Genomic DNA, 27,951 nt, shown 5'->3' with positions numbered 1-27,951 from the left:
AGGTCACAGCATGGGGACCAAAGAGATCCCGACCAGCTCCCTCATTTATCACAGGAAGGGAGAGGCAGCTTCCTTCCAAACTCCAGAGAGACAGAAGAAAACCTTTAAAAACAAAAATCCACTTTACTACCATGTAAGACAACAAAACAGCTCAATGTGAGCAAGATTGTGGCCCCCAAAGAGGCAGGCAGATGGGAGGGTTACAAGCTGGCTCTTCTTGGTGTCTTTGGAAAGTGGCAAGCTTCCCCACCTGCCTAACCCCGATCAGTGGGAGGCCCATGCAGGGATGGGGGGGCAGTAGTATTCCGCTGGGCCCAGCCAAAGGAAGTTGAAAAACCCCCTTCTTTCATAGCCTTGCGTCATGCACAGGGTATCCAAAAGAGAGGCAGACCTTCCAGGTGTTCACATGCCCCTCACCCAGGTGGACAGGTCCTGCTAGGGGTGGGCTCCTCATCCTCAGGACCTGCCCATGGTTCATGGGGCAAACGCTGCTGGAGGGCTCGGGGAAGTCAGAATGGCCGGCTGCACCTCTGTCCCCTTGTGCTTCTCTCCAGCCCGTCCATTCATGAGCCGGCTGGCCCCCAGAGTTCTAACCAGGACCCAGCTAGTCCACCAGATGCTAGCATTATGTAAGAGACCATCAGAGTTCTGGATGTTTCGCAGGTGGCCTGGATCCCTTGATGATGTGCACCGATGCCAAAACAACAGCGGGGTCCCAGGTGCTACTCAGCTGACTGCAGTATACAGCATAGTCGGGTCACCTCCCGGCCCATCCGCTTGGCCCTCTGCTTGGAACATGGCGCTGAACTGGGCCTGGCATTCAAGCAGGAGTTTGCGGCTCGGAGGGGAAGCCAACGCACTAATGCAGTGCACCCGAACAATGCCAGATTGGCCCCCCGATACCAGCCAGCTGTGGCAGTCCAGGTTGGGGCTGAAGCGGACCTGTCAAGGAGAGGATATCAAAGTAGTAGAGAGAGAGAAAGAAGCAACAAGGGGGTGTGTGCCAAATATACAGCGAGGCTGCCCCACCACCACTCGCCCGCCCACAAGTCCTTTTTCCTTTTTACCTTGTGCACGGCTTCCAGCTGCAACCTGCCGAGTCCATCCCCTTCTTTTGCTTCTTTCCCCAGTGTTGGTTTCCGGGGCTTCCTCCTAAAGAAGCTCCTCTTCATTTCGGGGAAGAGGGAAGGAGAGCAGGGAAGAACAGAGAACCAGTCTCAAAAGCAAGCCCAGCCAAGCTCTCTGGGCAGAGAGGCAAGGGAAAGGAAAGGACAGCACCCCCTGTAGCAGCAGGGCCCCAATGCGGGCGTGACTCTGGCTGTCAAGCCGGAGATTGATGAGCCTGGGACAGCAACCTCATCATCTGGCTGGAATGAGCCTTATCAGCCGGAAACATGCTGCAGAATGGAAAGGATGGAAGGAGGGGCAGAGGGAGGCAGGAGCAGCTGGAGACCAATGATAGGACTCCTGGCCTCTTGGGGGTGAGAGGAGGAGAGGTGACTGCCACTATGTTTCTGTCACCATCATCTGCCCATCCCCACTTGGTACCCAAAGCAGAGTTCAGCCTCTTTCCCCAGACGCATTTTGCCAACATGAGGACAACTCCCCATGGCAAGATTGGATAGATGGAAGGCACGCACTCCCACCTACAATGCATGCTGGGATACTGAAGGGGCTGCAGACCCCTTACTAAAGCCTCCCTTCCTCCTCACTCAGGACAGAGCCCTGCTTCTTACCAGGTCAGTGTCCTGAAAATGGATGTAGTTCCGGGCCACTGACTCACTGTATGTCCTGCCCTCCACCAGTGGCTTCTCGCTGGCTCCTGTCCTTGCATCAATACTGATTGGGCCACAGGGCAACAGTTCTGCCTTGTAGACAGGCTACATGGGAAAATTCAGAGAATGGTTAAGGGCAAGGAGAAGAATCCCATGCTTTGATCCTACCCTCAACAATGGCACAGATTACCAGTATTGTTATTTCTTATTAGATAACTAGATGTGCCAACCTGATGGCTTCCCCACCTGCCCACTCAAGAAGTGGCTCAAGCAACCGAGCCAAACCACAAACCAAAGGAGGAAGGATTATTCTGGCCTCTTCTGCCTGGCCAAAAATTCCTTTGCAAGACATCAGTGTTTCCAGAATCATCTGTAACAGAGTCCACCCCAAGTCCCACATATCCTGAGGCTTCCTGGTACCCTGATGACTATGGAAGAAACTGGATACATGTGCAGCTTTGAAGGTGGGGGGGTGAGGACAGTGCCAGGTGAAGGTTCCATGAGAAAACCTCTGGGATTCTGCATCTAATTTCTCTCCACACCAGTCTGAGGGAGAAACCATTTCTCAATTGTACATTGTTATGAGTTAGGATGCCTCTTTTGAACTCTAATCTAATAAAGATTTCTAGTCACTGATTCTCACACGATGGGCAGTGGTAATTACTGATAAAACAGTGTGGCATTCAGGGTCTACAAAACAGAGACACTTTCCCATATTTTCTTCCTTTGTTAAGAGGGAAGAGGTTTGCCTTTCCTGGGTGGAAGCTCCTGCCTTTCCTGGGTGGAAGGAGATGAGGCTACCCTAGCCCCTTAACTTGGGAAGGGGGAAGTATTGCATTTTTCCCAGAGTTGCTGTGGAGACAGGAAAACTGCAGCAGTAGCTGCAGAAACCAGGTCAGTTGGTTGAGAAGAGGAATATTTCTGGATTGGATTGAGAATGACCATGCTCATCTTCGGTCCTCAACCAAATAAAAAATGCCCCCTCTCTAATACAGGCAAGGGCCCTCTTCTCTCCCTATGATACTGCAACTGGACAATACTATTGGGGAATGCCATTAACACCATCAAGATGCAACCTCCACACATGAAATGGCAGCAAAACCTACAAATCGGCGCTCAGAGGGTCGTTTGACATTGTGTGGGTTGACTGACAGGTCAGGCATCATGGCAGCCACCAGCTCTCCTGTGGCATCTCCAGCAGCTATGGAGTTTAGCCAATCAGATCCAGAGATGCTCTGAAAAAAAAAGGAGAGAGGATTTAGAGCCGTGCAGAGTCCGGTACCCACCTAGGCAGTGGAGAGGCCTCAACTGAACGTCACTTCGTTTCTACCCTCAGCAGGAGTGCAGACTTACCCAAACAGTGCCTTTGCGAGGGGCCACAAAATAGGCCCTGAAGCCCAGATAGCCAGCATCCAGGTAGTGGATTCCACATAGGCCATACCTGCAATGCGAGAGGAGTAGAGCATGACACCCAGTTCCACTGTACAATGGACCTGGACTCCATTCCACAAGCCATGCAGCATCATACATACTATCATACATCCACCAAACAATCCAGCATCATCACTGTACTGGGTCCAGAGCAGTTTCCACTAAATAGCCAACAGGTCTAAGGACCAAAAAAACATATAGCGCCTTCAGTTTCAGGGAAGTTCAAATCAAACTAATATGCAGCTCTTGCATGACATTGCCAGCCTGGTGTAGTGGTTAAGAGCAAGTGGATTCTAATCTGGAGAACAGGGTTTGATTCCCCACTCTCCTCCACCTGAGTGGCAGAGGTTTATCTGGTGAACCAGATGTGTTTTCCCACTCCGACATTCCTGCTGGGTGACCTTGGGCTAGTCACAGTTCTTCAGAACTCTCTCAGCCCCACCTACCTCACAAGGTGTCTGTTGTGGGAAGAGGAGGGGAAAGGAGCTTGTAAGGTGGGGTATAAAGGTGGGGGTATAAATCCAAACTCCTTTTCTTCTTTTCTCCAGACTAACTGCCTCTGCTTAAAACTAGTGTGAAACTTCACAAGGGAAAAGGCTTAAAAGCAGCACAGCAGTGAGACCTGAACATTCAGAGTCAACTGGGAAATCCTATTTTCAGTTCTATTATTTTAAAGCCCATCCCCAGAATCTGGGCAATCATAGCATGGTGGGGATGCCCGTAGTGATGACATTCTGTGGGGTCCGGGGAAGAATGCAAGTGAGGGGGCACTGGCTCCGCTGGGCATGTTTTGGGAGGAGGCTGTTGCTGGGAAGGTTTCCTCTGACTTCCATCTGGCAGGTTTTCATCTGTGATGGGAAAGGGCAGGAGACCACCTTTGTATTCCACCATCTGCCACCCGCCCCACATGGGGTTGAAGTTACTGGGCTGTCATGATGGCCTTACACTGGGTGGAGGTCTACCCCTCATCTGCAACCAGATGGGGGATGCAGATCATCAGCCCGCAGCATCTATTTATAGCAGTGATGGCGAACCTTTTTGAGACCGAGTGCCCAAACTGCAACCCAAAACCCACTTATTTATCGTAAAGTGCCAATATGGCAATGTAACCTGAATATTGAGATTTTAGTATAGAAAAAACGGTTGGCTCCAAGGCGCGCGTTACTCGGGAGTAAGCTTGGTGGTAGTCGGTGGCTTTGCTTTGAAGCAACTGTGCAGTGCTTTGAATGGGTGAATCACGACCCTAGGAGGGTTTACTCAGAAGCAAACCCCATTGCCAGCAACTGAGCTTACTCCCAGGTGAAGGATCACACTTTTGTTCTTCCCATGAAAATCAGTACGGTTTTACAGCGCTAAACAGGGTTACCTACACTGCTTCTCCAAAACTAGGTCTTAGGTTTAATGCTAATAATCTCCCTGAAATAATTACTCTGTTATTACATGACGAACACTGTGACGTGTGCCCATAGAGAGGGCTCTGAGTGCCACCTCTGGCATCCGTGCCATAGGTTCGCCACCACTGATTTATAGTGTCTTCAAGTGCATTTGTTGCCCTCATTGCCTTTTATTGTAATCTGACGTGTGATTTATTGATTGTTGTTGGGTGCTCTAAGCCCCACTTTAAAGTAGGAGGGCAGGATATAAACTGAAAATAAAGAAATAAAAATCAGCTGAGAGGACATTCTCAAACTTGGTGCCATTTTCATGGACTCCCCCCTCCCACCAAGTAATGTGTGTCTGCATAATAGATGCATAATTTCCTGAGCTGCTTGCCAGTTTTGCAAACTAGACCTAAGCTGGGCAGAGAAAACTCTGGTGATGCTCTCTGGAATGGGTCTCTGAAGCAGGTACTCCAAAGAAGCCTAAGAACATACAGAAGATAGGCGGGGATGTAGGCTGGGGTATGACACTCCTGTAGAAAAACCTGACGGAACAAACTGTATGCATGCACATATGTCTTTGTGTACGTACGCACATGCCCACATGTCCTCAGATTGTTTAAGTTGGACTCATGTTGCCACAACATTCAAACAGAGATCGCAGTTATTTATAGGACCAAAAACTGGCACTTGCCTCTTGTAAATTATATCACATAACACATTTATCCTATGTATCAAATGTGGTAAAAACGGCATGTGGCAATTTTGCTGTGTTAAGAAACTGTGAAAATCAGGACTCTATGCCCCACTGCAAAGCTACCACCATAACCCCTGGGAGACTTCTGGCCCCCCACAGTATAGCGCTACAAAAATGATAAGAACATAAGAACAAGCCAGCTGGATCAGACCACAGTCCATCTAGTCCAGCTCTCTGCTACTCGCAGTGGCCCACCAGGTGCCTTTGGGAGCTCACATGTAGGATGTGAACGCAATGGCCTTCTGCGGCTGTTGCTCCCGATCACCTGGTCTGTTAAGGCATTTGCAATCTCAGATCAAAGAGGATCAAGATTGGTAGCCATAAATCGACTTCTCCTCCATAAATCTGTCCAAGCCCCTTTTAAAGCTATCCAGGTTAGTGGCCATCACCACCTCCTGTGGCAGCATATTCCAAACACCAATCACACGTTGCGTGAAGAAGTGTTTCCTTTTATTAGTCCGAATTCTTCCCCCCAGCATTTTCAATGAATGCCCCCTGGTTCTAGTATTGTGAGAAAGAGAGAAAAATGTCTCTCTGTCAACATTTTCTACCCCATGCATAATTTTGCCATAGAGCTTCAATCATATCCCCCCTCAAGTCACCTCCTCTCCAAACTAAAGAGTCCCAAACGCTGCAGCCCTCTCCTCATAGGAAGGTAAGCTCCAGTCCCTCAATCATCCTTGTTTTGCCCTTCTCTGCACTTTTTTCTATCTCCTCAATATCCTTTTTTGAGATGCGGCGACCAGAACTGGACCACAGTACTCCAAGTGCGGTCACACACCACTGCTTTATATAAGGGCATGACAATCTTTGCAGTTTTATTATCAATTTCCTTTTCTAATGATCCCCAAAGCATAGAGTTTTGCACCTTTTTTCACAGCTGCCATGCATTGAGTTGACATTCCCATGGAACTATCAACTAAGACGCCCTAAATCCCTTTCCTGGTCTGTGACTGATAGGCACTGACCCTGTAGCGTGTATATGTGAAGTTTGGATTTTTTGCCCCCTATGTGCATCACTTTGCACATTTTGCTACATTGAACTGCATTTGCCATATTTCTGAGTTTCCACTCATCCTAATTTATCAAGGTCCGCTTGGAGCTCATGCCAATCCTTTTGTGGTTCTCTACCACCCTACATAATTTGGTATCATCTGCAAACTTGGCCACCACGCTACTCCACCCCTACTTCCAGGTCATTTTATGAATAGGTTAAAGAGCACTGGTCCCAGAACGGATCCTTAGGGGACACCACTCCCGACATCTCTCCATTGTGAGGAACTTCCCATTTACACCCACTCTTTGTTTCCTGTTTCTCAACCAGTTTTTTAATCCATAGGAGGACTTCCCCTCTTATTCCTTCATTGCTGAGTTTTCTCAACAGTCTCTGGTGAGGAACTTTGTCAAAAGCCTTTTGGAAATCCAAGTAGACAATGTCCACCCGGTTCACCCCGTCCACATGCCTGTTTACACCCTCAAAGAACTCTAGTAAGTTTGTAAGACAGGATTTGCCTCTCTGTAAAAGCCATGCTGACTCTTTCTCAGCAGGTCTTGCTTTTCGACATGTTTAATAATTTTATCTTTAATGATAGATTCTACTAATTTACCAGGAACAGATGTCAAACTGACTGGCCTGTAATTTCCTGGGTCCCCCTAGATCCTTTCTTAAAGATTGGTGTGACATTGGCCATCTTCCAGTCTTCAGGGATGGAAGCTGATTTCAGGGATAAACTGCATATTAAAAGTGAGAAGATCAGCAATTTCATGCTTGAGCTCTTTAAGAACTCTTGTGGCAGGAATGCAATCTGGGCCAGGGGATTTGGGTAACATTTAGTTTATCAATGGCTGCCAGGAACTTCTTCCTTGTTCACTACCACTATCTCTAAGCTAGTTCCTCGGATTCGCCTCCTAAGAAGCTTGGTTCAGGTGCAGGAATGTTCCTCCCCTCCTCTTGGGTGAAGACAGATGCAAAGAATTCATTCAGCTTCTCTGCAATCTCCCTGCGATCTTTTTTAGCACACCCTTTGTTCCTTTGTCATCCTAACGGGCCTCACCGCTTCTCTTGCTGGCTTCCTGCTTTTTTGATGTACTTGAAGAACTGTTTTGTTAAGCTGGTGTGGATGTTACAAGAGCCACAATGCGTTCCTCATAAATCCTTTTTTTTGGCCTCCCTTACAGCTAACTTGCTTCTCTTTTGCCACCATTTGTGTTCTCTCTGGGTATTCTTCATCAAAGTTAAGTTGGACTTCCATTTTCTAAAAAGACATTTTCTTTTTTCTGGATAATTTCCTCAACCTCTCTTGTTAACCATGGTGGCTTTCTTTTGGACTGGGTGCTGCCTTTTCTAACCTGTGGAACACATTCCAGCTGAGCTTTTATTACTGTGTTTTTAAATAACCTCCAAGTATCCTGGATAGTTTTGACTCTCTTGATTTTCCCTTTCAGCTTCCTGCGCACTATCCCCCTCATCTTTGAGAAATTTCCCTTTATGAAGGCGAATGTAACTACATTAGTAGTTGCCACTTGTTCGCATGCTGAGATACTGAATCTGACAGCATTGTGGTCGCTGTTCCCTATCGGCTCAACAACACTGACTTCCTGCACCAGGTCCTGGGTCCCACATAGAATTAGATCTAGGATCACCTCTCCCCTGGTTGGTTCCACAACCATCTGCTCTAAGCCACAGTCATTTAGCATATCCAGGAATGCTCTCTCCTTACTATGACCTGAACATGCATTTTTCCAGTTTATATGGGGATAGTTAAAATCACCCATTACCACTACATTTTTGTTTTTGTTGGCCTCTCTAATTTCTTTAGAGACTGGATTTATCCAGATAAATCCAGTTTCCTGTGACTAGAGTACATCAATCCCCAAAAGGACAGCTCCTCAGCCACAAGAGAAAGAACAAGAGCATAGGCTCCAAAGCAGGCTTTTATACTTTTCCCCAAATACACATGTGCACACTCACGAGGCATAGCAGTTGTCCTGTGCAACCGTGATCCCACTGTAAGGCAGTAGCCAAGCAATTTCTGTGCTCAAGAAACGCTTTATGCTGTTGATGGGCTCATGCAGCCGGCGCAGGTCCCAGAATTTGATCTTGCGGTCATTCCCTGCTGTCACCATGAAATTGCTAGGATGAAAACAGATGACTTCACTGACACTCCAGCTCCTTCTGCCAGTTGCAGGGGGAAAGGGACTGAGGAGAAGGCATGCTGGATTGGCTGAGAAGGAGCAGAGGCTAGCAAGACAGATTGCACTCAGAAATTTGGGGTCCGGAAGCATCTCTCTGTAGACAGCCAACCAGTACTGATTGGTTTTTTCAGCGACAGCCAAGTTGAGCACGGCCCATTCCTGAAGGCTAGCCACTGAGAGAGAGCGTCTCTCGCCCTCTCGTCTTACTGTGTGCGAACTCACACACGCACCTGTTTGCCTTGCACCACTGGATGTTGCGCACAGCGTGATCATGTGCAAGGAAGCAATGAAACGGGTAGAGCTTGAGGGAGCCGTCGGGCTGGCGGATTCGTTGCAGCAGGGACTTGCTGGTGAGGTTCCACAGGGCCACAGTGCCTGGGGAAAGGCGACCGTAAAGCATGGTGCCAGGACCACAAATGGAAGGAAACCCCTTCTCCCTAGTCCCCTTCTCACCATCATAGAAGCCAGCTGCCAGTTGATGGTGAGGCTTGGTGGGCATCCACGCCAAGCTGAAACATTGCCCGCATTCAGAGGGGCTCGGTGCCTGGATGGAGCCCACTTGTAGGGTGGCCACGCACTGCACCTGAAGAGAAAGAGATGTGGTCATTAGCAGCAGAAAATGGCTTTGGGGGCAGGGAGTGGGGTGAAGAACCAGCTCAGTCTATCTACAGTAACTGCTGGTCCAAGGGAAACATGCCAATTTGAAAAACTCTTCTGAACAAAGAGAAAATCAAAGAGCATCTGGTCAGACTGAACTGGCTATTGAGAGACTGCCCCTTTCATAGAGAACAACCTCTCTTAATGAAAAGGCAAGCCAAATAATGCAGGCTATGACTCGCTCTCCACCCCGAGGGAGCCCAGAGATGGAGACACGTTAGGCCTTGATGCAGATGCAGAGACATACCTTGCAGATGGCGTGCCGTGGAGATGGCCCATCTAAAGGAGGAGGAGAAATGGGGTCAGACAGTGAGCAACCTCATCAGGATCCCATGAAAACGTCCATCTTTCACTGCTATTGATGGCCTGGGACAGGTGGGGGAGCCCTACTCTAGACTGAACTTTCTCCCTTCTGATGAATTCCAGGAGCTAGATGGGATCAACCACCACCTAGCCCGGCCTGAATTCATGCAACAAAGTAACACTCCTCTCTACCAGCTTCCTACCTCAAGGCATTACCTGTCTGGTCCAGGAAGTCTTTCTTCACAAGAAAAAGCAGAAGGGGTCTCATTACTTCCACTCTCATGCTGGCTTCTATTGACTTAATACCTTCCCTGACCAAGCCCATAGAAACGTACAGAAGAACCTGGGTGGGAACAGCCTTGCTTGGTCAGCTTCTCGCAAAGTCAAAAGTTGAAATGAAACACACGCACAAGAGCTGCTAGTTCCTGGAGAGAAAAAACTCTGAAGCCAGACAAGCTACTCCCTCTGCAACTCAAATGTGTCTTCTACTCAACTCAATGTAGGGAACTTTCCCAACCATCACAACTTAGCTAGGAGCGAAACCTTTCCAGACCAAGGCATGGAAAATTCCTGCCACCCCCCTCTACATCATAAGAAGGAAATTCTCAAAGAAAGAAGCAGAGCAATCACTGTTGGGGAGGGCACAAAGAACTCCCCCCCACCCCACTACCAATTATGGCATAGACAGCCACAGCAAAAACTGACAGGAAAGGAGTATCAAGATCAACCAGGTGACAGACTGTAAAAACACTCAAAAGGAACATCATACCTCAGATTACCTATGTTTTACATGCAATTCCTTTTCATGTGCGATCATTATTTAATTTGATTTATACCCTGCCCTTTTCCTGCAAAGAAGGTTCAGGGTGGTTTACAACATCTGGCCAGACTGATAATAATTAATATGGGTTTTATGATGTTGCTGCTGTGCTGTGTTTTTAAGGGTTTAATGTTGTTTTAGGTTTGATATTTATTATGTTCTGTCCTTTGTTGTTGTTGTACACCGTCCAGAGCCCTTCGGGGGTGGGCGGTCTAATAAATTTAATAAATAACAACAACAACAACAACACAAAACCCATAAATACAGAAGTATAATTTAAAAAACATAATTAAAACCATAACTTTTTCTAGCTAACACTAATTGGAGGAAGATAGCATCCTGACTATATTTTTATTGGATACTGATGGACAAACCGCTGGTAACAGGGAGGCCACCGGGGGGGCTGAAAAATTTGCCCTCCCCAAATTTCACGCACTTTTCAATCTCCGAGCCATCTGTCCATCAAAGATACGTTCTTTTTTGGGCTCTGTTAGACACTAGCAAGAGCGGGAGGACTGAGAGGTTAATGGAACATTAAGCATGTGTGCTGCTCTCTCACCCAACATGGCACTAGGAGGAGGGGGAGGGGCTAAGAGCTCAGCTGAGACTCCCTGGGGACTGACTGTCCATTATCACCAGAGGCCAAGGTTGAGTGCCCACGAGTATCACAAACGCACACACACAGCCATCCTCATCATCTATCATTCCTGCAGACAGTTATAATTACAAGCATCATTAGCTGATACAGTTGGCTGAGCAGGGGAGGAGGAAAATCTCTGCTTTAGAATGTTTGGGACGAAATGTGTGGGGGGAGACAGTCAGCCTTGAATGTACAGTCTTGTACTCCACCAGCTACACGGGTTACCGGTTGAGTACTGGATTGTTTTCAAGGTATTGGTGTTGGCCTTTAAGGCCTTGAGCAGTCTGGAACCCGGATATCTTTGTGACCACATCTCTCCATATTGCCCATGGAGGGTTCTTCGGTTCTCCAGTAATAACCTCCTGGTGGTACCTGGTCCCTAGAACATCCGATTAGCCTCAACCACAAACAGGGCTTTTTCGGTCCTGACTCCAGTCTGGTGGAACTCTCTGTCAGTGAAGACCAGGGCCCTGCAGGACTAAAATAGGTTCTGTAGGGCCTGTAAATCAGAGATGTTCCACTGGGCTTTTGGTTGAGGCAACTCGTATGTCCATCTCACTGGCCTCCCAAATGTTTCCAAACTTTTGTAACCTTTTCCAGGTCTTTGTGCCCGCCCCCGCCCCCCACTTTCCCATCCCAACAGTTAATTATAAGGAATTTAACGGGACATTGGGCTGAGGGATTTTAGGCTGTTAAGATATCTGATCCTTTGTCATCTTATCATTTTATTGTGTTTATTACACCTAACTAGTTAAAGTTTTGAGCTAAATTATTATAACTGTATACATTATGGTTTTAACTATAATTTGTGTAAGCTGCCCTGAGCCTGGCATTAGTCGGGAAAGGGAAGGGTATCAAATTTAATAGATTAAATAAAAGTCCTGCATACCACCAACAGCTATTCCATACTGTGGGAGAACTGGCAAACTTGACTTCTCTAGCTGAAGAACTGTGGTTCTGGCTTGTAGCAAACTTTGGGCTCACCAGGCAGAGGCAGTTGATGGAGAAACAAAGGGCCCAAATCCCAATTAGCACATGACTTGTTCTTGGACATTCAGTGTAAGAGCTCTCCACAGACTGAAGCTATGACAGGCTCCCTCCAAGCAAAGGGAAGCAACCACTTCTCGTCAACACTATCCAGTTTGGTGAGTTCAACCAGCTTCCTCCCTTTTCGTCACTGGGTGGGACAATCTCCTCCTGTGAGCAGCAGTGGTGTAGGAGGTTAAGAGCTCGTGTATCTAATCTGGAGGAACTGGGTTTGATTCCCAGCTCTGCCGCCTGAGCTGTGGAGGCTTATCTGGGGAATTCAGATTAGCCTGTATACTCCCACACATGCCAGCTGGGTGACCTTGGGCTAGTCACAGCTTCTCAGAGCTCTCTCAGCCCCACCTACCTCACAGGGTGTTTGTTGTGAGGGGGGAAGGGCAAGGAGATTGTAAGCCCCTTTGAGTCTCCTGCAGGAGAGAAAGGGGGGATATAAATCCAAACTCTTCTTCTTCTTCCTCTGCACTAGAAGGCACCCTAAGTGCTGCTTGTTACACTAGCTGAGGAATGAGATTTCTCCATAAAGCTCAGTGGGGAGGCAGAGATGCCCAATACAACCACACAGGGTCACGGTCACTTGGGTACTGGGTTTGCTCTGACAGACACTAGGTACAGCCTGCCAGCCATTCTCCCAGGGGGATGTTACAGCTCTTCCTACCTGTTACCTGGGCTCTCCTGTAGGCATGCAAGTCCTGGGCATGCGGAAGGCTATACAGTAGCACCTTGCCATCAGAGAAAGCAACAGCTAGTAGGCCCAGCCGGCTCATCTGGAAAGACTGCAAGAAGTAGAAGAGCAAACGATAACAACAAAAGATCTTTTTCAAGAGGCTTCCTTGTCACCTCCCAATGGGGAGTAGACACTGCAAGGACATATATGTCACCTGCTCCACATCTCTGAATTTTCAAGGAAAACAAAAGATCCTGAAGACTGGTTTCCAATCTATCACTCTGGACCAATGACAGTCAAAGTTCTTACCTTGTGACGGGTGGCAGGGAGCTCCCAAGCTCCACTTGGGCAAAACTTCATATCCCAGATGCAGCCATGGCGGGTGGCAATGGCATATGCCAGTCTTGGCTTGGTTGCAGACCTTGAGGGAAGAAGGGAATATAAGAGAACCTAAGGGAAACCTGGTTTCTTTACCTATGATTCCTTACCCCCTTCCCCAATCAATGGCATGGACTCAGCCATGCCATTTGGTACTCATCGCAGCAAACAGGAAGACCCAGAAAAGCCTATTTTTAGAATGTCTCCAAAAAGAAGTAGTCTGGGAGAGGATCCCATTGGTTGAGAAAATTCTCTCTCGTTGAAACTTCTCAGTTCTGCCCTACAGACTTTTCCCTCCTCTCATATAACCTTCCCCTTCTTGTATCTCTAGTGAACTATTCCCCGAAGAGGGAACCTAGCCGTGCACCAGGGCAACTGGCTCGCTGCCCCAAGATGGAAAAAACTTATTCTGTCCGTGGCTGCTCCAGACAATGGGACTCTTGTGGGACTGACATGCCTGTAATGTGCCCCAGAGCTGGAACCTTAACCCCAAGGCAAAGTCACAGGCCTTTAGTGCACTTACAGCTTTCTGTGCAGCTGTATGTTCCCTTGTGCCCAACTCACCCCATGTCTGGCTGAATGGGTCCTAGCTCCCAGAGCTGAAGAAGAGCTGACCCTGTATGGACTCCAGCCAAACTGTGCCGCTCATCCATGCCTTGGTTACAGGAGATGGCCACGAACTGGGATGCCATGGAGCCTTCAGGGGCTGGACACCACTCCATGGCCCAGATGGGGCCCCCAACAAAGAAGGTCATGTCCAAGCGTTCCTCGTGCGGCTGCAGGGCATTAAACCTTCAAAGGAGGAAAGGGGGGCATTGTTCAGTGGTTAAGTATCTACTTTGCATGTATAAAGTCCAAAATCCAGTCCTTGAAATTTCTATTTCAAAGGATCTCAAGTATCAGGGTGGGCAAACCTCTCTGCCTCAGACCTTTAAAGCTGATGCCAGTTACAGTAGACATAGAAAATGAGAAAAAACCAAACTGGGAACGTGGGAAATACACGGGAGAACACTGTAGAGCCCATTAGGGGCCCAGAGCTTCAGAAAGTCTGAACCAAGGGGCTTAGGGGAGGGATGTCACTGAATGAGCAAAAGCTGTATCTGCCCAATATAGGATATAAGGATCTGTTAATAATCACCCAGGTACTACAAAATCTTGGCAAGTTTACTTATTGCTTCCCTGAACAGAGACAACTTTCTATATACGCTTTCACCCAGCCTCTGGAACTCAGGCTTCAGCTGCAAGCAAGCTGCTTCCAGACTTTGCCACATTTGTTGCCTGGCCCGAACCCAAAGCCCTCCAAGGCGGATAGAAAAATTAGAAAGTGGATCACTGCCTCTAAAAGGTCAATGTCCTCAAGGCTGACAATGGCTGAGGACATCTCCCCATCCTTGGTCACATTTGAAGCCCAGCTATTTATAGCACCCACTGAAGAGACTGAGGACGGGAAACCCAAAACCATTTCTAGTCAGCACTTTTACTCCAAAGCGTAACCATTTGGAATCAGCAATGGATTGGGATACCTGTTTGTGAGCATGCACACTGGGGTCTGTTTCAATGCAATCCTGGGAGGGGAGGGCATGCAGCTACACGACACCCAGGTGCTAATGCTGACATAGCACCAGTGTTCCTCCAGTGCAGAAGCCTATGCTGGCACTTAAAGAGGCATTCCCAGGGGCAGAGCAGGCTTTCATTGGCTTCCTGAGCCCTTTAGGTCCAGTAATACCCCCTTTGCCAGTGTAGACTTAAACCAGCTAAAAGGTAGGCACAGCTCATGGTGCTGCATAGGAGCAGTCAAGGGAATCTGGCTTAGTTTTTGCTTGCTGTGGCGCTACATCCCTGGCTTCACTTGTACCTGAGGACTGCACTGCCCCACTACAAAACATCTGCACCCCAGACAACCAGCGGAATCTTTTCTTCATTCTAATATGTATCGCCTACTATCTCCTGAATAACACTCATATCCAGTTCTCTCAAGTTCAGTCCTCTTCCTTCCCACAAAAGCCAACAGACACATTGGCCTATTACGCACAAGGGGGTCTGTTGCGCGATGGGGGTGAATGTCCGTCACAGCAAGATTTCTTGTATGGATGCATTTCCTCGAGCCCCACGTTCACTTTCCATTCTTCCCACGGCAAGAAAGACCACTTTTAGCCCAACTTTTAAATTGCTTCGCAGCCAGAGTTGGCAGATTTGCCAGCGAATACAGCTTTGCCCTGGACGTCTTCCCTCATCCCCTTGGCCTGCTTGCCTACCTCCACTCTTCCCACTCCCAGGCACTGTCGTCCACGCCTCCCCCCCCAGCCTCTTGTCCCGTGTTGCCAGCTCCTTCTCTAAATGCTCGTATTGAGATAATAGCAGAGAGTAGGCTTTTCCAAGGAACAGTATCAGAAGGGTCTCGTTTTGTCTCTACTCCGCCTCCTGCACTCTGCTTCCATCCTCTCCAGTAACTGGGAAGGCTTTTTACAACTTTACTTCAAAAAAGCCTCTACTTTAAAACAATTTTCCTGTGGCAACAGCAGTGGCAGATGAGAGTGTGTGTGAAGGGGAAGGGAGGGGATATAGCACATGGCCTTCTTTTTCAGTAGCATGTGATTCATGGAACTGCTTTGCCGCTTTCTTTTGGGGGGTTATTTTGGAAAAAGGGTGACAATGTCGATATATCTGCTCTCACAATAATACCAATATAAACGCAATTTTAAAGAGGTTTAACGAAGCCCTTTATCTTGCAATTACAGGTGTGATGAGATCCATGCTTTTCAGAGGAGTTGATGGGCAGAGTTAAGAGAACCAGGAAAAGCTGCAAAGGCCTGTTGAAGCCAGCAAGCTAGCGACAGGGAAGGCAGAGAATAGCTCCTCACGTGTAAACAGAAAACTGCAAGAAGACCACACCACAGCCCCACTGTGTAGCTAAAAGGCATGAGATAAGCGCAGAGGCGTAGCTGGGCCAGAGTGTGCCCAGTGCGCACTCTGTTTTCCGCCCCCACCCCCCACCTCGCAGCACCCTGCCCCCCCCCCATCCCCACTCCTTACCTTAGTGCAGGCTGGAGATGCGGCCTGTTCCCTTCAGGCTGAAAATGGCCTAGTAGGAACTACACTTCCCATGAGACCCTGGGGCTTGCAAGGTCTCCTGGAAAGTGTAGTTTCCACCAGGTCGTTTTCAGCCTGAAGGGAACAGGCCTCTTCTCAAGCCTGAATTGTTTCACAAAGGTATGTGGTGTGTGTGTGTTTTTTACCATGAAGGGGCGATTTTCTGCCCCTCCCAGGTGCACCCCTGGCCCCCTGATAGCTCCGCCTCTGGATAAGCGTTCCATGCATAATGGGCCATCTTGTTCCAAATTAAATCAGAACTCTGATACGACTCTGTTTCTCTTTGAACATGTTTGCAGCCCTCATTTTTCCAAGAGGAAAAATAGCCTTGGAACTCTGGGCACAGTCTGCTAGCAACTAAACTTCCTGGATATCTTGGGTCGATCTCTAGGATTAATCTACTTACTTCCAATACTGCAGACCTTTGGGGGGGAAAGAATAATGACCTTAACAAAACTCTGCAACCTGAAATCACACTCATGCAAGTGTAGCAATATATGCATAATTTCTACTGATAATTTTTTTGCAAAAAAAATCTCTAGACGGCATTACAGCACCTCCCCATTTCCCCACCCACCCTCCAGCATACCTGTTAATCCGGTAGAGGATGCTGCTGTCCTCTTGCAGACCTTCCCGCTTGATGGAGAAAAGAGGGGATTTTGTCTCCCCAGGGAGATATTCACTCATTTCACTTTGGGAGAGGGAGGAGAATAGAATGGAAGATCACTTGTATGGAATCTTTGACATAACTCCTGTCCTCCACCCTTGAGAAGCAGAACAACTACCCCACCCACCCAAACATTGCAAGTTTCCTTGATGCGCACCATGCACAATCGGTTCCCTGATGGGAATTCCTGGGCCTGGAGGTGAGAGGGGCAAAATCGTCTGCCACAGTAGCCACAGATCACACCCCTTCTTTATTATTATTGCCCTTAACCTTTCTCCTTCCCCTGCCAGTCCAGGTGTCCTTTTGACCAACCACAGCAGCCACTGGCATTTATTATTATTACTGTTTCAATTGTGCCTCTTTCCTCACCTGCTGCCCCCCTGGAGAGCCAATGTGCTGCAATAGTTTAGATTAAGACTGAAGAGACCTCCACACTGCCATGAAGCTCACCGGGGGTGACCGTGAGCCAGTCATTCTCTTTCAGTCCAACCTACCTCATGGGGTTGGTGTGAGGATAAATTGGAGGAGGGGAGACCTATGCAAGCTGCCCTGAGGTCCTTGGAGGAAGGGAAGCATAACATGGGATTGATCAATAAGAAACAGCAGCTGGATCCCCAGTTAACCTCTTCTGCCACTATCACTACTCACCTTTCTGACAGAAAGGTCCATTTCCGAGCAGATGGGACCCACTCTGGAAACTCCCAGTGAGAGTGAAGTTGCTCACGCCTAAGGGAAGAGCAAACAAACCACACAGTAACATGGATGCAACCAAATTTGCAGAGAAATCCAGATTTCAACAAAAAATAAAAAGGTAACTTGGGGTAAACCTCATACTAATACAGATGTGGCAAACAAAACCTAGGAGGAATTTTGGGATACCCAGCAAATAAAAATGGTGCCCAAACACTGGCTGTGGCTGCAGAAAGTGGGGGGTGCCAGATGTGGGAGGAAAAGAAGATTCAAAGGCGGGGAAGGGGATTTCCACTTCTCCATGTGTCCTCCTGGGATCCACCCCATAAACAGAAGTTCAGGCTCTTGAGCAAGTACTGCATCCATTTTCCATATTCCCTTTCTTTTTCGCCATGGCTTTAGAATGCCAGAGGATCTAAATCTCGCGTCTTCATACAATGTGTCCCCTCCCCACTGCCTTGTGGACCCTCCCTCTGTTTTTTAATGAAAACATTTATCACCTTCCTGTTAAACAAGTTGTATAAAATCATGGCAAACTTAAGACAAAGAATGGTGGGTGAGGGGGAAGGACGTGGGGTTGTGGCCCAGTGAATGGGACAAGATCTCAGAGAGCTGCTGCCAATCAGAGAAGACAGCACTGAGCTGGATGAAGCAAGGTTTGATTCAGGAAAGAGGCCACTACATATGACTTGTAAGTATAGGAAACAGCAGCTTCCCTGTTCACTGCCTGTTTTCTGCTTGTGACAGCCCCCTCTCCAAGTTTCCAATGGCACATGAAAGCAAAGAGTGATGAAATCAAGTAGTCCTCCTTCATAGGGTCATTCATATACTCAGATGACATGTCTCTCCACTGCCCCCAAACAAAGCCTGTAAGATCAGTTGTCTTTGGGGACTTTGTCTTCTGGGATAGAGACTGAAGCATCTGCAAGCACTAGCACCCTCTGCACCACAAAAGGACTTTGCGTGGAGGGGTGGCACATCAAAACTGCAGCCACCTTCCAGTTCCCCAAGCTCACCCACTTATTGAGAAAACCAGGAATGAAATGCACAAGAAGCCTGTACTCACAAGCGATGGGTGACCCTGAGAGACTTCCAGACAGGAGCCATGACAGAGTTGTGCAAACCGTTGGAAGCAAACCCTCGGAACTGAGCCTTGGGCCGCTAGAGAAAAGAAACGGCCGGGTAAGCCACCTCCAGGAACCTGCAGTCTATCCCCCAAAGTTCACAAGAGAAAACCCTGCCCAACTCTTTTCCCCCCAAGCCAGCTGGGCCCTTCTTGTATTTTGAGATTCCCCCACCCTCCCTATCTTAGCCTCAGAAATACCAGGTGTAAGAGGCCCTGAACATAAAAGTACTGGAGTGCCAGGTTACCACAGGTCCCCGCAGGCTCTGTTCTGGCTCGGGCTCAGACACCTCACTCAGCAACAGGTCATTCTCCTCCTCTTCCTCCTCCTCTGCAGCCTGCAGAAGTCCTTCTTCCGAGGGAACGAAGTCCACGTCCTCATTCTCCAGTTTCTGCTCATGTGGCTTCCGACCCCGGCGCTTCTTGCTGGGCTCCTGAGGCACAAGGGGGGGCTCTGATGTTCCCTGAGTGGGGGGCTGACAGACAGATGTCAACTCTTCAGCCAGTTCCTGGAGGTACAGAAGGGCTCTGGGAACATACAAGGTCATGGGGCTAAGTTACAGGGCTAAAAGAATCCCACCTGTCACCCTCCAAGGCCTGCTGGGCAACAGAGGGACCGACTCCCAGAACACTCTGTGTGAATCAGGCACTCCAAGCAAAAGCAATGTGGGACCAAAGACTTTAGTCACAGCTGCCTCCATCCTACCCAACTCGTCTAGCAGCCACACTGATGAGACGTTCACACAAACACCACAAGGTGGCAGGCAGTTCCTCCTCTGGTGTCAAAGGAATCACCCTCCTCAGTCCCAAGACACGCATGATGCTGTAGTTCAATGTACAGAGCTTCTCCAACCTTAGTAGCAGGTTTCTGGGCTCCTGATTTGGTTCAGGATAGGAAAGCAGGATGTGTGAGTGTTTTCCCCATGCCTTCTTCCTAATCTGAAACAGCCCCAAGAAACTGACATTTGCTACTAAGGAGAAATGTCTTCCATCTTTACTCCAATAATTCATTCTCTGGGACTGCATTCTCTCTCTGAGATGCAACGTGGATGCAAGTTTGTAGCTGGCAAAGAACGAAAGGTGCTGGGGGATGAATCATCAAGCCCCACGTACAAAATACTCCAGAGCTTACAAATGGAAAATGGCTCTGGTAAGAGAAAAGTTTACCATCTAACACCGAAAGAGCCAAATATCCAGATTGTATTTTCTTCCTTTGGGGGCAGGAAGATCAGGACTGATCTCAGAGGGGAATGGATTCTCAAACAGGAGATTATAAATACTTAGGACATGAGGAAGAAGCTCTCTTTATCATTTGGGTTTTGCTGTGCAGAAATCATGAAGGATTAATAGCACAATCCTATGCACTATTACTCCACAGTCTTAAAACCATTCAAATTAACATTAGACTGAAGTAGTCCTCCGTTAATCGTACTGTAAGACTCTAACTAGTGACTATCTTGCCCATGTGCCAAGGGACAATGGGAGAAATCCCAGCACTAAGAACTAAAATAATGGCCTTCTAAATGCTGCGACTTCAAAAATTATTAGCTTCTCCTAGCAACCCTATTGTTAGGATAAATATCCCTGCACTTACTTATTTTTAAGAGAGTATCTGGGAGCTGCACAGAATTTTTTGTCTTGTGTCTGTTCAGGCCTTCAGTTTCAAGCTCAAACATGCCTTGCTCAATATTATATGGCCAAGCTTATTGGGTTTGATCAGCCAGTGGAAAAAGATGTCCACAGCTATGAAGATACCGTATTTGGGGTGGGGAGGGATGATGTAATTTATCTTTAAATATACATATAAATGCCACTGTAGAGAAGGCATTTCCTTTCTTTCTGATACTTCAAAGTGCAAGTTGGGTTTTGATGCAACACAGGAGGACCTTTGTATGTACTGTTAAAAAAGGAAAAGGTAGTCCCCTGTGCAAGGATGGGTCACTACTGACCCATGGAGTGACATCACATCACAACGTTTACTAGACAGACTACGCTTTTAGGAGTGCTTTGCCATTGGCTTCCTCAGTCATCTACACTTTAGCCCTAAGCAAGAAGCTGTGCAGCCGACCTCCAGAAGGGCCGAGGAAGGCTGTAGATCCAACCTTGGAAGGCCAGTGACTCTGAAACTTGCGCTTCTGTTGGTATCAAACTTCGAGGTCCCGCGCAGCGACTGCAGAGCTGCAGCTTATCACTCTGAGCCACAGGGCCCCCTACCCTTCCCATTAAACAAATAAAGGCAGATCAAATAAATAACTGGTAATATTTCAATAGCTCCAGCAAAAAAGCAAGCTCTGTAAGACCACGTAAAGCTGAATTATTGTGAAGAGGCCAAGATGAATTTGAGCACAAGTCGAAAAGAGGACAGTGTCGTCCTTCAAATGGGCATGCACCAAGCATTGCTCATGGCCATGGAGTCCCCTACCCATATACAAGCTCAACATTTTGGGAAGGTGTCCTAAATTACATTTCCTCTAGTCATTAACTAAGAAGCCCCTTCTTCAATCTACCACATAACTCTCACACAAGCTCTCTCTATCCACCCACTCCTTCTATCCAAACAAAATCCTTCTCCTTACACTTTAGCAGCCCGACGCTTTGGGCGTCCCCCAGGAGTGGTAGCCAGGCAATCTTGGCTCTCGTCGCTGGCCGGTGACTTCTGCGGTTGAAGGGGTTCAGTTGACTGGCACTCCAGTCCCTGCGACAGCTTCAATAGAAGCAGCTCTGCCTTGGACTTGCGCCCTCGCTTCTTTGGTACCTTCACAGGCAGGGAAGGGCCATTCTCCAAAGGCCCAGGGACCTCGCCTTGAACTCTGGGCTCCTGAGGAGGGGGGCCTTTGCCAACCTCTGCTTTCTTTTTGGGCTTCCGGCCACGGGCAGGTTTCGGTCTCAATGGGATGGCCGCTGACACATCTTCAGGATGGGTCACAGCCATAGCTGTTGACGTTTGGAACTCAACTGCTAGGAAAGAAAGGACAAGGATTGCTCACCACACGTGAAGTGGGTGTGACATAGGAGTGTGCTGAGCATGGCTCCCCATCCTGCTTCCTACATTCCTGACCCTTTAGCCTCAACTGCCCATGCAGAAACTCAGTTCCAGCCTGTTCACTAGTGAGTGCAATCGTTGCATCTAGTTTATCCTGAACTGCTCACCTACCATCCCCACTTCATATTCTCACTCTTTCTGTTATAGAAGACCTAAATCCTCAAGGATCTGATAGCCTGCGCTGAACTGAGGAGTCATTTTCCATGAGACTGTAGCCAGTATAACAATTTCATGCACTACCCCTCATGCCACAGAGACTCTGCAGGAATTCTGAGTGACAATTAAGAGTAAAGGACAGGATCTGTCCTTTCATCAGAAAACCAGATCCACTCGTCCAGCAATCTGTTTCTGTCCACTCACTCTCTAATCAGACTCACCTCCCTCCAAAATCTCCACTAATGGGTGCAGAAAGACAAATTCTCTTTCAGGGCTGCTCGTGCAGACTTGAAAACAATGAGAATTGGCTGAGGCTCTGGGGGAGTATAGCAAATGAAATCAGAAAGAGGGACTTAGCCTGTAATTTACCAGCTTTCTCCTTTAAGCTTGCTGATTCTGCAAAATATTGTTACTAAGTCCTTTCATTTCTCCAGCTCTTTGCGAAACAGACAGACCACATGGTTCTAGTCTCCAGCAACAGCACAAGTAAGGCTCATCAGAGATGGAAAAACACCCAGAAACATACCACAGGCTTCCCAACGGTCTGTCTCTTCAGCTTGCTTCTTCACTTTTTTAGAAGGAGGTTTGCTTTCTGCTGCCTCCCAGCCTCTCTTCTTGCAGTCGGAGCTCTGCTGCACAGGCCATTCTTCCCGGAGAGAGCTTTCCACACCAGGAGCAACTGCTGTGTCTGCCTCAGTGACATGAGCTCCAGTTGAGGTCACTGCCTCCAAAGCTGTATCAATCTGCCCACCCCAGCGAGTGCTTTCTGAGCCAGTCTCCATGCAAATGGACAGGCTGGCATCTCTATCCACTTGTACTGTGGTCTCCTTGGCTATCCCCATGGCACAGCCTGAGGTGGGGCAAGATTCCATGAAGGCGCCACAGCTGTTCAGGCAGGTGCTACTCCTCCCATTGCGTTCTAGGCTCTGCCTGCAAGAAAGAGATGGAAATGAAGGAGCGTACAGAGTGGTAAGCTGCAGTACTGCAGTCAAAGATCTGCTCACGACGGATGTCGGTATCAGGTAGCTGGCTCAAGGTTGACTCAACCTTCCATTCTTCCAAGGTCAGTAAAATGAGTACCCAGCTTGCTGGAGGTAAAGTGTAGACAACTTGGGAAGGCAATGGCAAACCATCCCATCAATATAGTCCACCTAGTAAACGTGATGTGAAGATACCACATGGGTCAGCGATGACCTAGTGATTGCTCAGAAGATTACCTTTACCTTTTTTACAAAAAACAAAACAAAACAGGAAGACTAGCATGACTTCAGATTAAGTTACAAAAAGTAATAATGGTAGTTTAGTTGAAAGGGACAAGTCATTTAGAGTTCAAGTCTAAAAAATATTGCAGAGCTGGAAACAAGAACACAGGAGCAAGAAAACAATTTTTTTCAGGTGAAGCAGGACATAAACAGGCACAAACAACCATACATACTTTTTTTTGGGCTGCCTGTAGGATGTTGCTGAGCTCATTACTTTGAACAATCTGGTCTCTGAGCAAAGTGTTCTTTCAGTGACCAGAACCTTGAATTGGGCCTGCACTTTTTACAGCAACAGGGCATCTTTATTTTGCTTCCTCAGCAGAACACTGCAGAATTAGTGGTGGGGGTTAAGAGGGAGGTTAGTATGGGTTTGGACTACTCGATCCTGCTGTCTCCTTTACCACTGATTACTGGTTATTAAGGGAAGAGGGCCAAAGGACAGAGAGGAGTCCTTGGCACATCTCACCTCTGCTTATACTGACTGTGTGGCTGTAACCAGCTCATTCAGTTTCAGATCTCTAAGTGTAAAAGGGACATAACAATTCTTCTTCTCTCATATAGAAATTATGGGGCAAGGGGGAAAACCCCCAAAGAATTTTGCAAATTAAGAGTACAACGAATGATAATGACTTTAAACAGAGTACTGCATTACCTCAGCAATACTATAACACTCCCATAAGGTATGTCAATATTACGCCCACAGTACAGATGAGAGTAGACTCATGGCTCAAAAACACTGGCTTGACTAAAGTCATGAAAGAACATCAGGACAGAGTTGAAGCCTGATGCAGGTGCTCTAAACTGCAGTTTAAAAGTAACTGAAAGAGATATTTAGTTCTTTGAGAGTAAAAAATATAGATTGGCACTAACATAATGCTTTTAGTGTTCAAAGCACCCCCCACAAATTATTCCACTAACACTTATAACTACTCTGTGTGGTAGATTAGCATTATCCTTTAAAAAAAACTGGGGGGAAAGAAACTCTCAATGGATGCAACGTTAACAACTCCACAAACAACAAACGCGCTGCATCAACCGCTACTTTATCGATTGCGCTAACTGGGGGAGCGCAATTGGGGGAAAAGAAACTCTCCTGCCATTTCTGGTGATGTATAGATTCAGCCAAGTGACCTGCTATCTTCCCACATGTTTAGGGACAGAACTGCACTAGAACCTCAGAATGGTTTTCAGACCAGCCCAAGTCTACACTGGTCCGATACACTATTTTAAAACAGGGCACCCTACAAGAAGTTAGCTCTAGTTTCAGCCCACCTCCACAGCCCGCACTGCCACTACTGCGATGCCGTCACGTTGCAATCTTCAGAATACTGAGTTGGAGCAACCCTGGTTCAAATCTCACTTCATCAGATGAGCTGAGCCACTCACACGCAGCCTAGCCTACTTCAAAGGGCTGTTGTGATAATAAACTGGAGGAGGATGGGATCATGTTCCATGCGCTCCTTAGAAAACAGTCGCGATCACAATATGACAGACGTCGCCCAAATGCGACCGCCTCTTTTGTGACCTGGACGGCAGATGCCGCCGGCCACAACAGTCGGAGACATTCAGATCAGCCCACGGGAAGGTCTTTCCTAGCAGCGGGTTTATGCACAATAGCGCGGCCGGGAGTAACACCGAGAACCTCGCCCTTCCCGTCGGGGGAAATAAATGCCCGAAGAGCCAGCCGACCGTCCTCTCGCCAATCTCACCTCGAACCGCCTTTTCTTCACAGAAACCGGTCCGGGGGAGGGGCGGCGGAGCAAGCAAGATGGCGGCCGTTATGGGTGCTTACCGATGACGTCAGAGGTCGACGCGTTTTGAGAGCGCACTCGCCCTCAACATGTGACATGTCTGCCCAGCCGGTTTCTTGTTCATCTTGTTCTGCAGCAGGGTATTGCGGGGACCTATAAAGTTGCAGAAACCTTGGCGCCTGTGGCTTAATATGGAGTTGTCGAAAGTGTGCGACACCTACGTTTAGCAGTGGCCTCTCTTCTCCGGTAGGAGCAGCTAACTCAGAAACAACTTACCATAACTGTATTTTCAGGTGGAAGTTTCAAAGGAACATGGCACTTTGTTAATCCCATTCATACGGCCTTTTGGAAGAATCCTCCAGCAGAAAGAACTGGTGGTCGCACATGATGCTGGAGAAAGATGCCAATGTAACCTTCTCATCCCTGGCTACATCAATCTCCATTGACGACCTGGGAAAAGTTAAAATTTAATAAAATGACAGCACCCTGGCCTGTAGCTTGTCAGGTATATGAAATTGCTTCAACAAATTAACAGACCTTTGAATGCAACAATTTTGTATCATTCAGAGAGAAATCATAGTGAATATGTTTATTTATATATAATTATACAAAATTCTCAGTGCCTTCCAAGAAAAGCACGCAAAGCAGTTACAATTACTAATAGTGCCCAGTAAATAAAGTGATTTATCCCATCTGTTTTTCTGAATAGGTTGTTTTATCCCATATGTTCTTCTGGATAGGTTGTAGCTGCTGAAGGTCTTTCTTCAACGAGACCCTGTAAAAAAATATGCAATTCCCACAATGTGGGCCTGTAAAAAAAAAAAAATTAATTCCCTCCAGGTGTGGGCCTTGCTTCTCCTGTTGCAGGCCAGATCTACTGAGGAGGGTGGGGTCTTGCAATTGGTAATATGTATGCAAGTTTACCAACTGCACAAGCTCATTGAGCTCTTGACCCATGGGCCCAAAGATCCAACAAAAACACAAATACTAAAATGGCATGGGTTACACTAATATGACTAACTTATTTGTTTTAACAATGCCCCCAAACTCATCCCACTAAATCAACTTTACCTAAAATGTCTGTTTCACACCTCCCTATATTTACTCCTTTTCTCCCATTCAAAGGCCACTGAACACACTGCAAGGTTTGCCTGTGACCAGCCCAAAAACAGTCTCTTCCTTTCCCAATAGGTTAATTGCCATTTCACCTGAAACCCACAAACTATTGTACATCACACCCATAGTGCAATATTCTTCTTTACATTAATTACTCATAGCCCGCTCTTCTGTTAAAAGTATACTAGGGTCACACCACCAATGTCCCAGCTACTTCATTCTCAAAACAAACTTTACCCCCAAGTTAGCAATAATCCTCACTTTGCTGTGTTGGTGTTGGACTAACAGGAATTATAATATTTTCAATGAATAGCCATTTTGGTCTGCAGTAGTACAGCTAGATTCAAGTCTAGTAGCCCCTGAATACCAACAAGATTGGGGGTGGGGGAACAGTGTAAGTTTTTGAGAGCCAATGCTCCCTTTGTCAGATGAAAGAAATGATCATACAGAACCAACAGAAAACTGAAATACCATGTCTCAGTTTTTAGCCCCAGCATTTAATATTCAGAGTTCATTATGATTAATATTGTAGCTGTTTAGACCTCTCCTGCTCCATGACTTTACCCCTCTTTTTATAAAGCCAGGTAAGCCAGTGACAACTGCTGCACCTTGTTGTAGAGAATTCTAAGTGTGCCTTAGAGAACTGTAGCTGCCTCTCTCACTTAAGTGGTAATAGTATGTAATAACAGATGGGTGTAGAAGTTCTTAATTCTGAAGAAAACCCCAACCCTTAAAACCAGGTAAAGTAGGAAGGACAGGGAGATTATGAGCACAAAAAGCTTTCATTTATCTCAGTATGAATAAGATTTCTTTGAGCAGTATGAATAAGATTTCTTTGGGGTGCTGTGTGGTTTCCGGGCTGTATGGTCATGTTCTAGCAGCATTCTCTCCTGACGTTTCGCCTGCATCTGTAGCTGGCATCTTCAGAGGATCTGATAGTAGGAAAGGAAAGCGAGTGGAGTATATATACCTGTGAGTAAAGATCAATAGGTAAGGGTATCTGAATAGGAGTGGCCTGGCAAGTGAGTAACAATGAAGTGTAGCATGTGAGTAACAATGGAGATAGTAAGGTTAATAGGTGAGGCATCTGAATAGAAGTAGTCTGGCCTTTGTTCCATAGTGATCAAAGATTTCTTTGATCACTCAGAAGCTCCTGAACTCCAGGTTCATATTTAAAATATGTTGTTGAAATATTTAAAAAATTCTTCTTCGCCTTCTCTGTCATTGGCATAATATTCCAAAAGTAGCAGAGTTTTGTGTTTTTAACAGAGCATTATGCAGCCCAACACCACAACCAAAAACTCAAATAGTGCATTGCTCTAATTGTAAATTTGTTTCAATACAGAAAATTCACAACGTTGCTATAAACTACCCCTTTGAGGAAAGGCAAGATTTCCACCTACACAATATACACCTGAGTTTTGGGATGTGGGTATGCACCTTCACAAGCAAATCTGCCAGAAAGAAGTCACAGTCCAATAGGTCACTCCACTTTAAGGACAGAGGGTTTCCACTACATGGCTCAAACTACAGCAGGCAAGATAAGAATGGAAGAGCCCTGCTGGATCTAACCAATGGGCCATCTAGTGCAACATCCTGTCTCACACTGGAGGTCCAAAAATAGAACAAAGAGACTGAGGCCTTCCTCTGACATTGTCCCTGACACTGAGATTCAGCGGCTTACTGTCTCTGAATGGCGATGTTCCCTTTAATCATCCTGTCTAGCAGCCATTGACATATCCACCATGAATATGTAATTTCCTTCCAAGGCCATCAATACATCCTCTGGCAGTGAATTCCACATTTTAACCATTCATCATGTAAAGAAATATCTCCTTTTCCTAAGACAATTAAACTCTTCCATGTACCAGCTCCCAGTGCCACTCTGGGTAAACCTCACACCATGGCCAACCTTTAAGCACTGCAAACCACCTGCTGGCATTCAAAGGACCAAGGTTCAGACTTGGTAAATTGTTTCCATTTGGTCAGTGAGCACCAGAGTAGTTG

At 47.2% G+C, this 27,951-nt stretch overlaps 1 protein-coding gene across 4 annotated transcripts; it reads right to left on the bottom strand.

The window, feature by feature from the left end:
* Nucleotides 1-103: 103 nt before the first annotated feature.
* GTF3C2 (general transcription factor IIIC subunit 2) lies at nucleotides 104-24,860 on the bottom strand. 4 transcript variants are annotated; one of them, XM_048515744.1, is made up of 19 exons: nucleotides 24,787-24,860; nucleotides 22,342-22,745; nucleotides 21,193-21,574; nucleotides 18,865-19,144; nucleotides 18,560-18,654; nucleotides 17,452-17,529; nucleotides 16,726-16,827; nucleotides 13,611-13,838; nucleotides 12,978-13,089; nucleotides 12,660-12,777; nucleotides 9,442-9,473; nucleotides 8,991-9,120; nucleotides 8,768-8,912; nucleotides 8,314-8,475; nucleotides 3,129-3,216; nucleotides 2,882-3,010; nucleotides 1,737-1,880; nucleotides 1,068-1,166; nucleotides 104-942 (listed from the first exon to the last, which is right to left on the bottom strand). In XM_048515744.1, exons 2-19 carry the CDS (start codon nucleotides 22,685-22,687, stop codon nucleotides 727-729), a joined length of 2,886 nt encoding a protein of 961 aa, XP_048371701.1. In that variant the 5' UTR covers nucleotides 22,688-22,745; nucleotides 24,787-24,860; the 3' UTR covers nucleotides 104-726. The 4 variants fall into 4 exon arrangements, with proteins under 4 accessions (XP_048371701.1, XP_048371711.1, XP_048371687.1 ...); XM_048515754.1 differs by lacking the exon at nucleotides 24,787-24,860 and adding an exon at nucleotides 24,350-24,744; XM_048515730.1 differs by lacking the exon at nucleotides 24,787-24,860 and adding an exon at nucleotides 23,251-23,567.
* Nucleotides 24,861-27,951: the final 3,091 nt, after the last annotated feature.

This window comes from Sphaerodactylus townsendi, linkage group LG01, assembly GCF_021028975.2.
Source record: "Sphaerodactylus townsendi isolate TG3544 linkage group LG01, MPM_Stown_v2.3, whole genome shotgun sequence".
NCBI lineage: Eukaryota > Metazoa > Chordata > Lepidosauria > Squamata > Sphaerodactylidae > Sphaerodactylus > Sphaerodactylus townsendi.
Note: the sequence above shows the minus strand (reverse complement) of the source record. Positions and strands in the feature narration are given on the sequence as shown.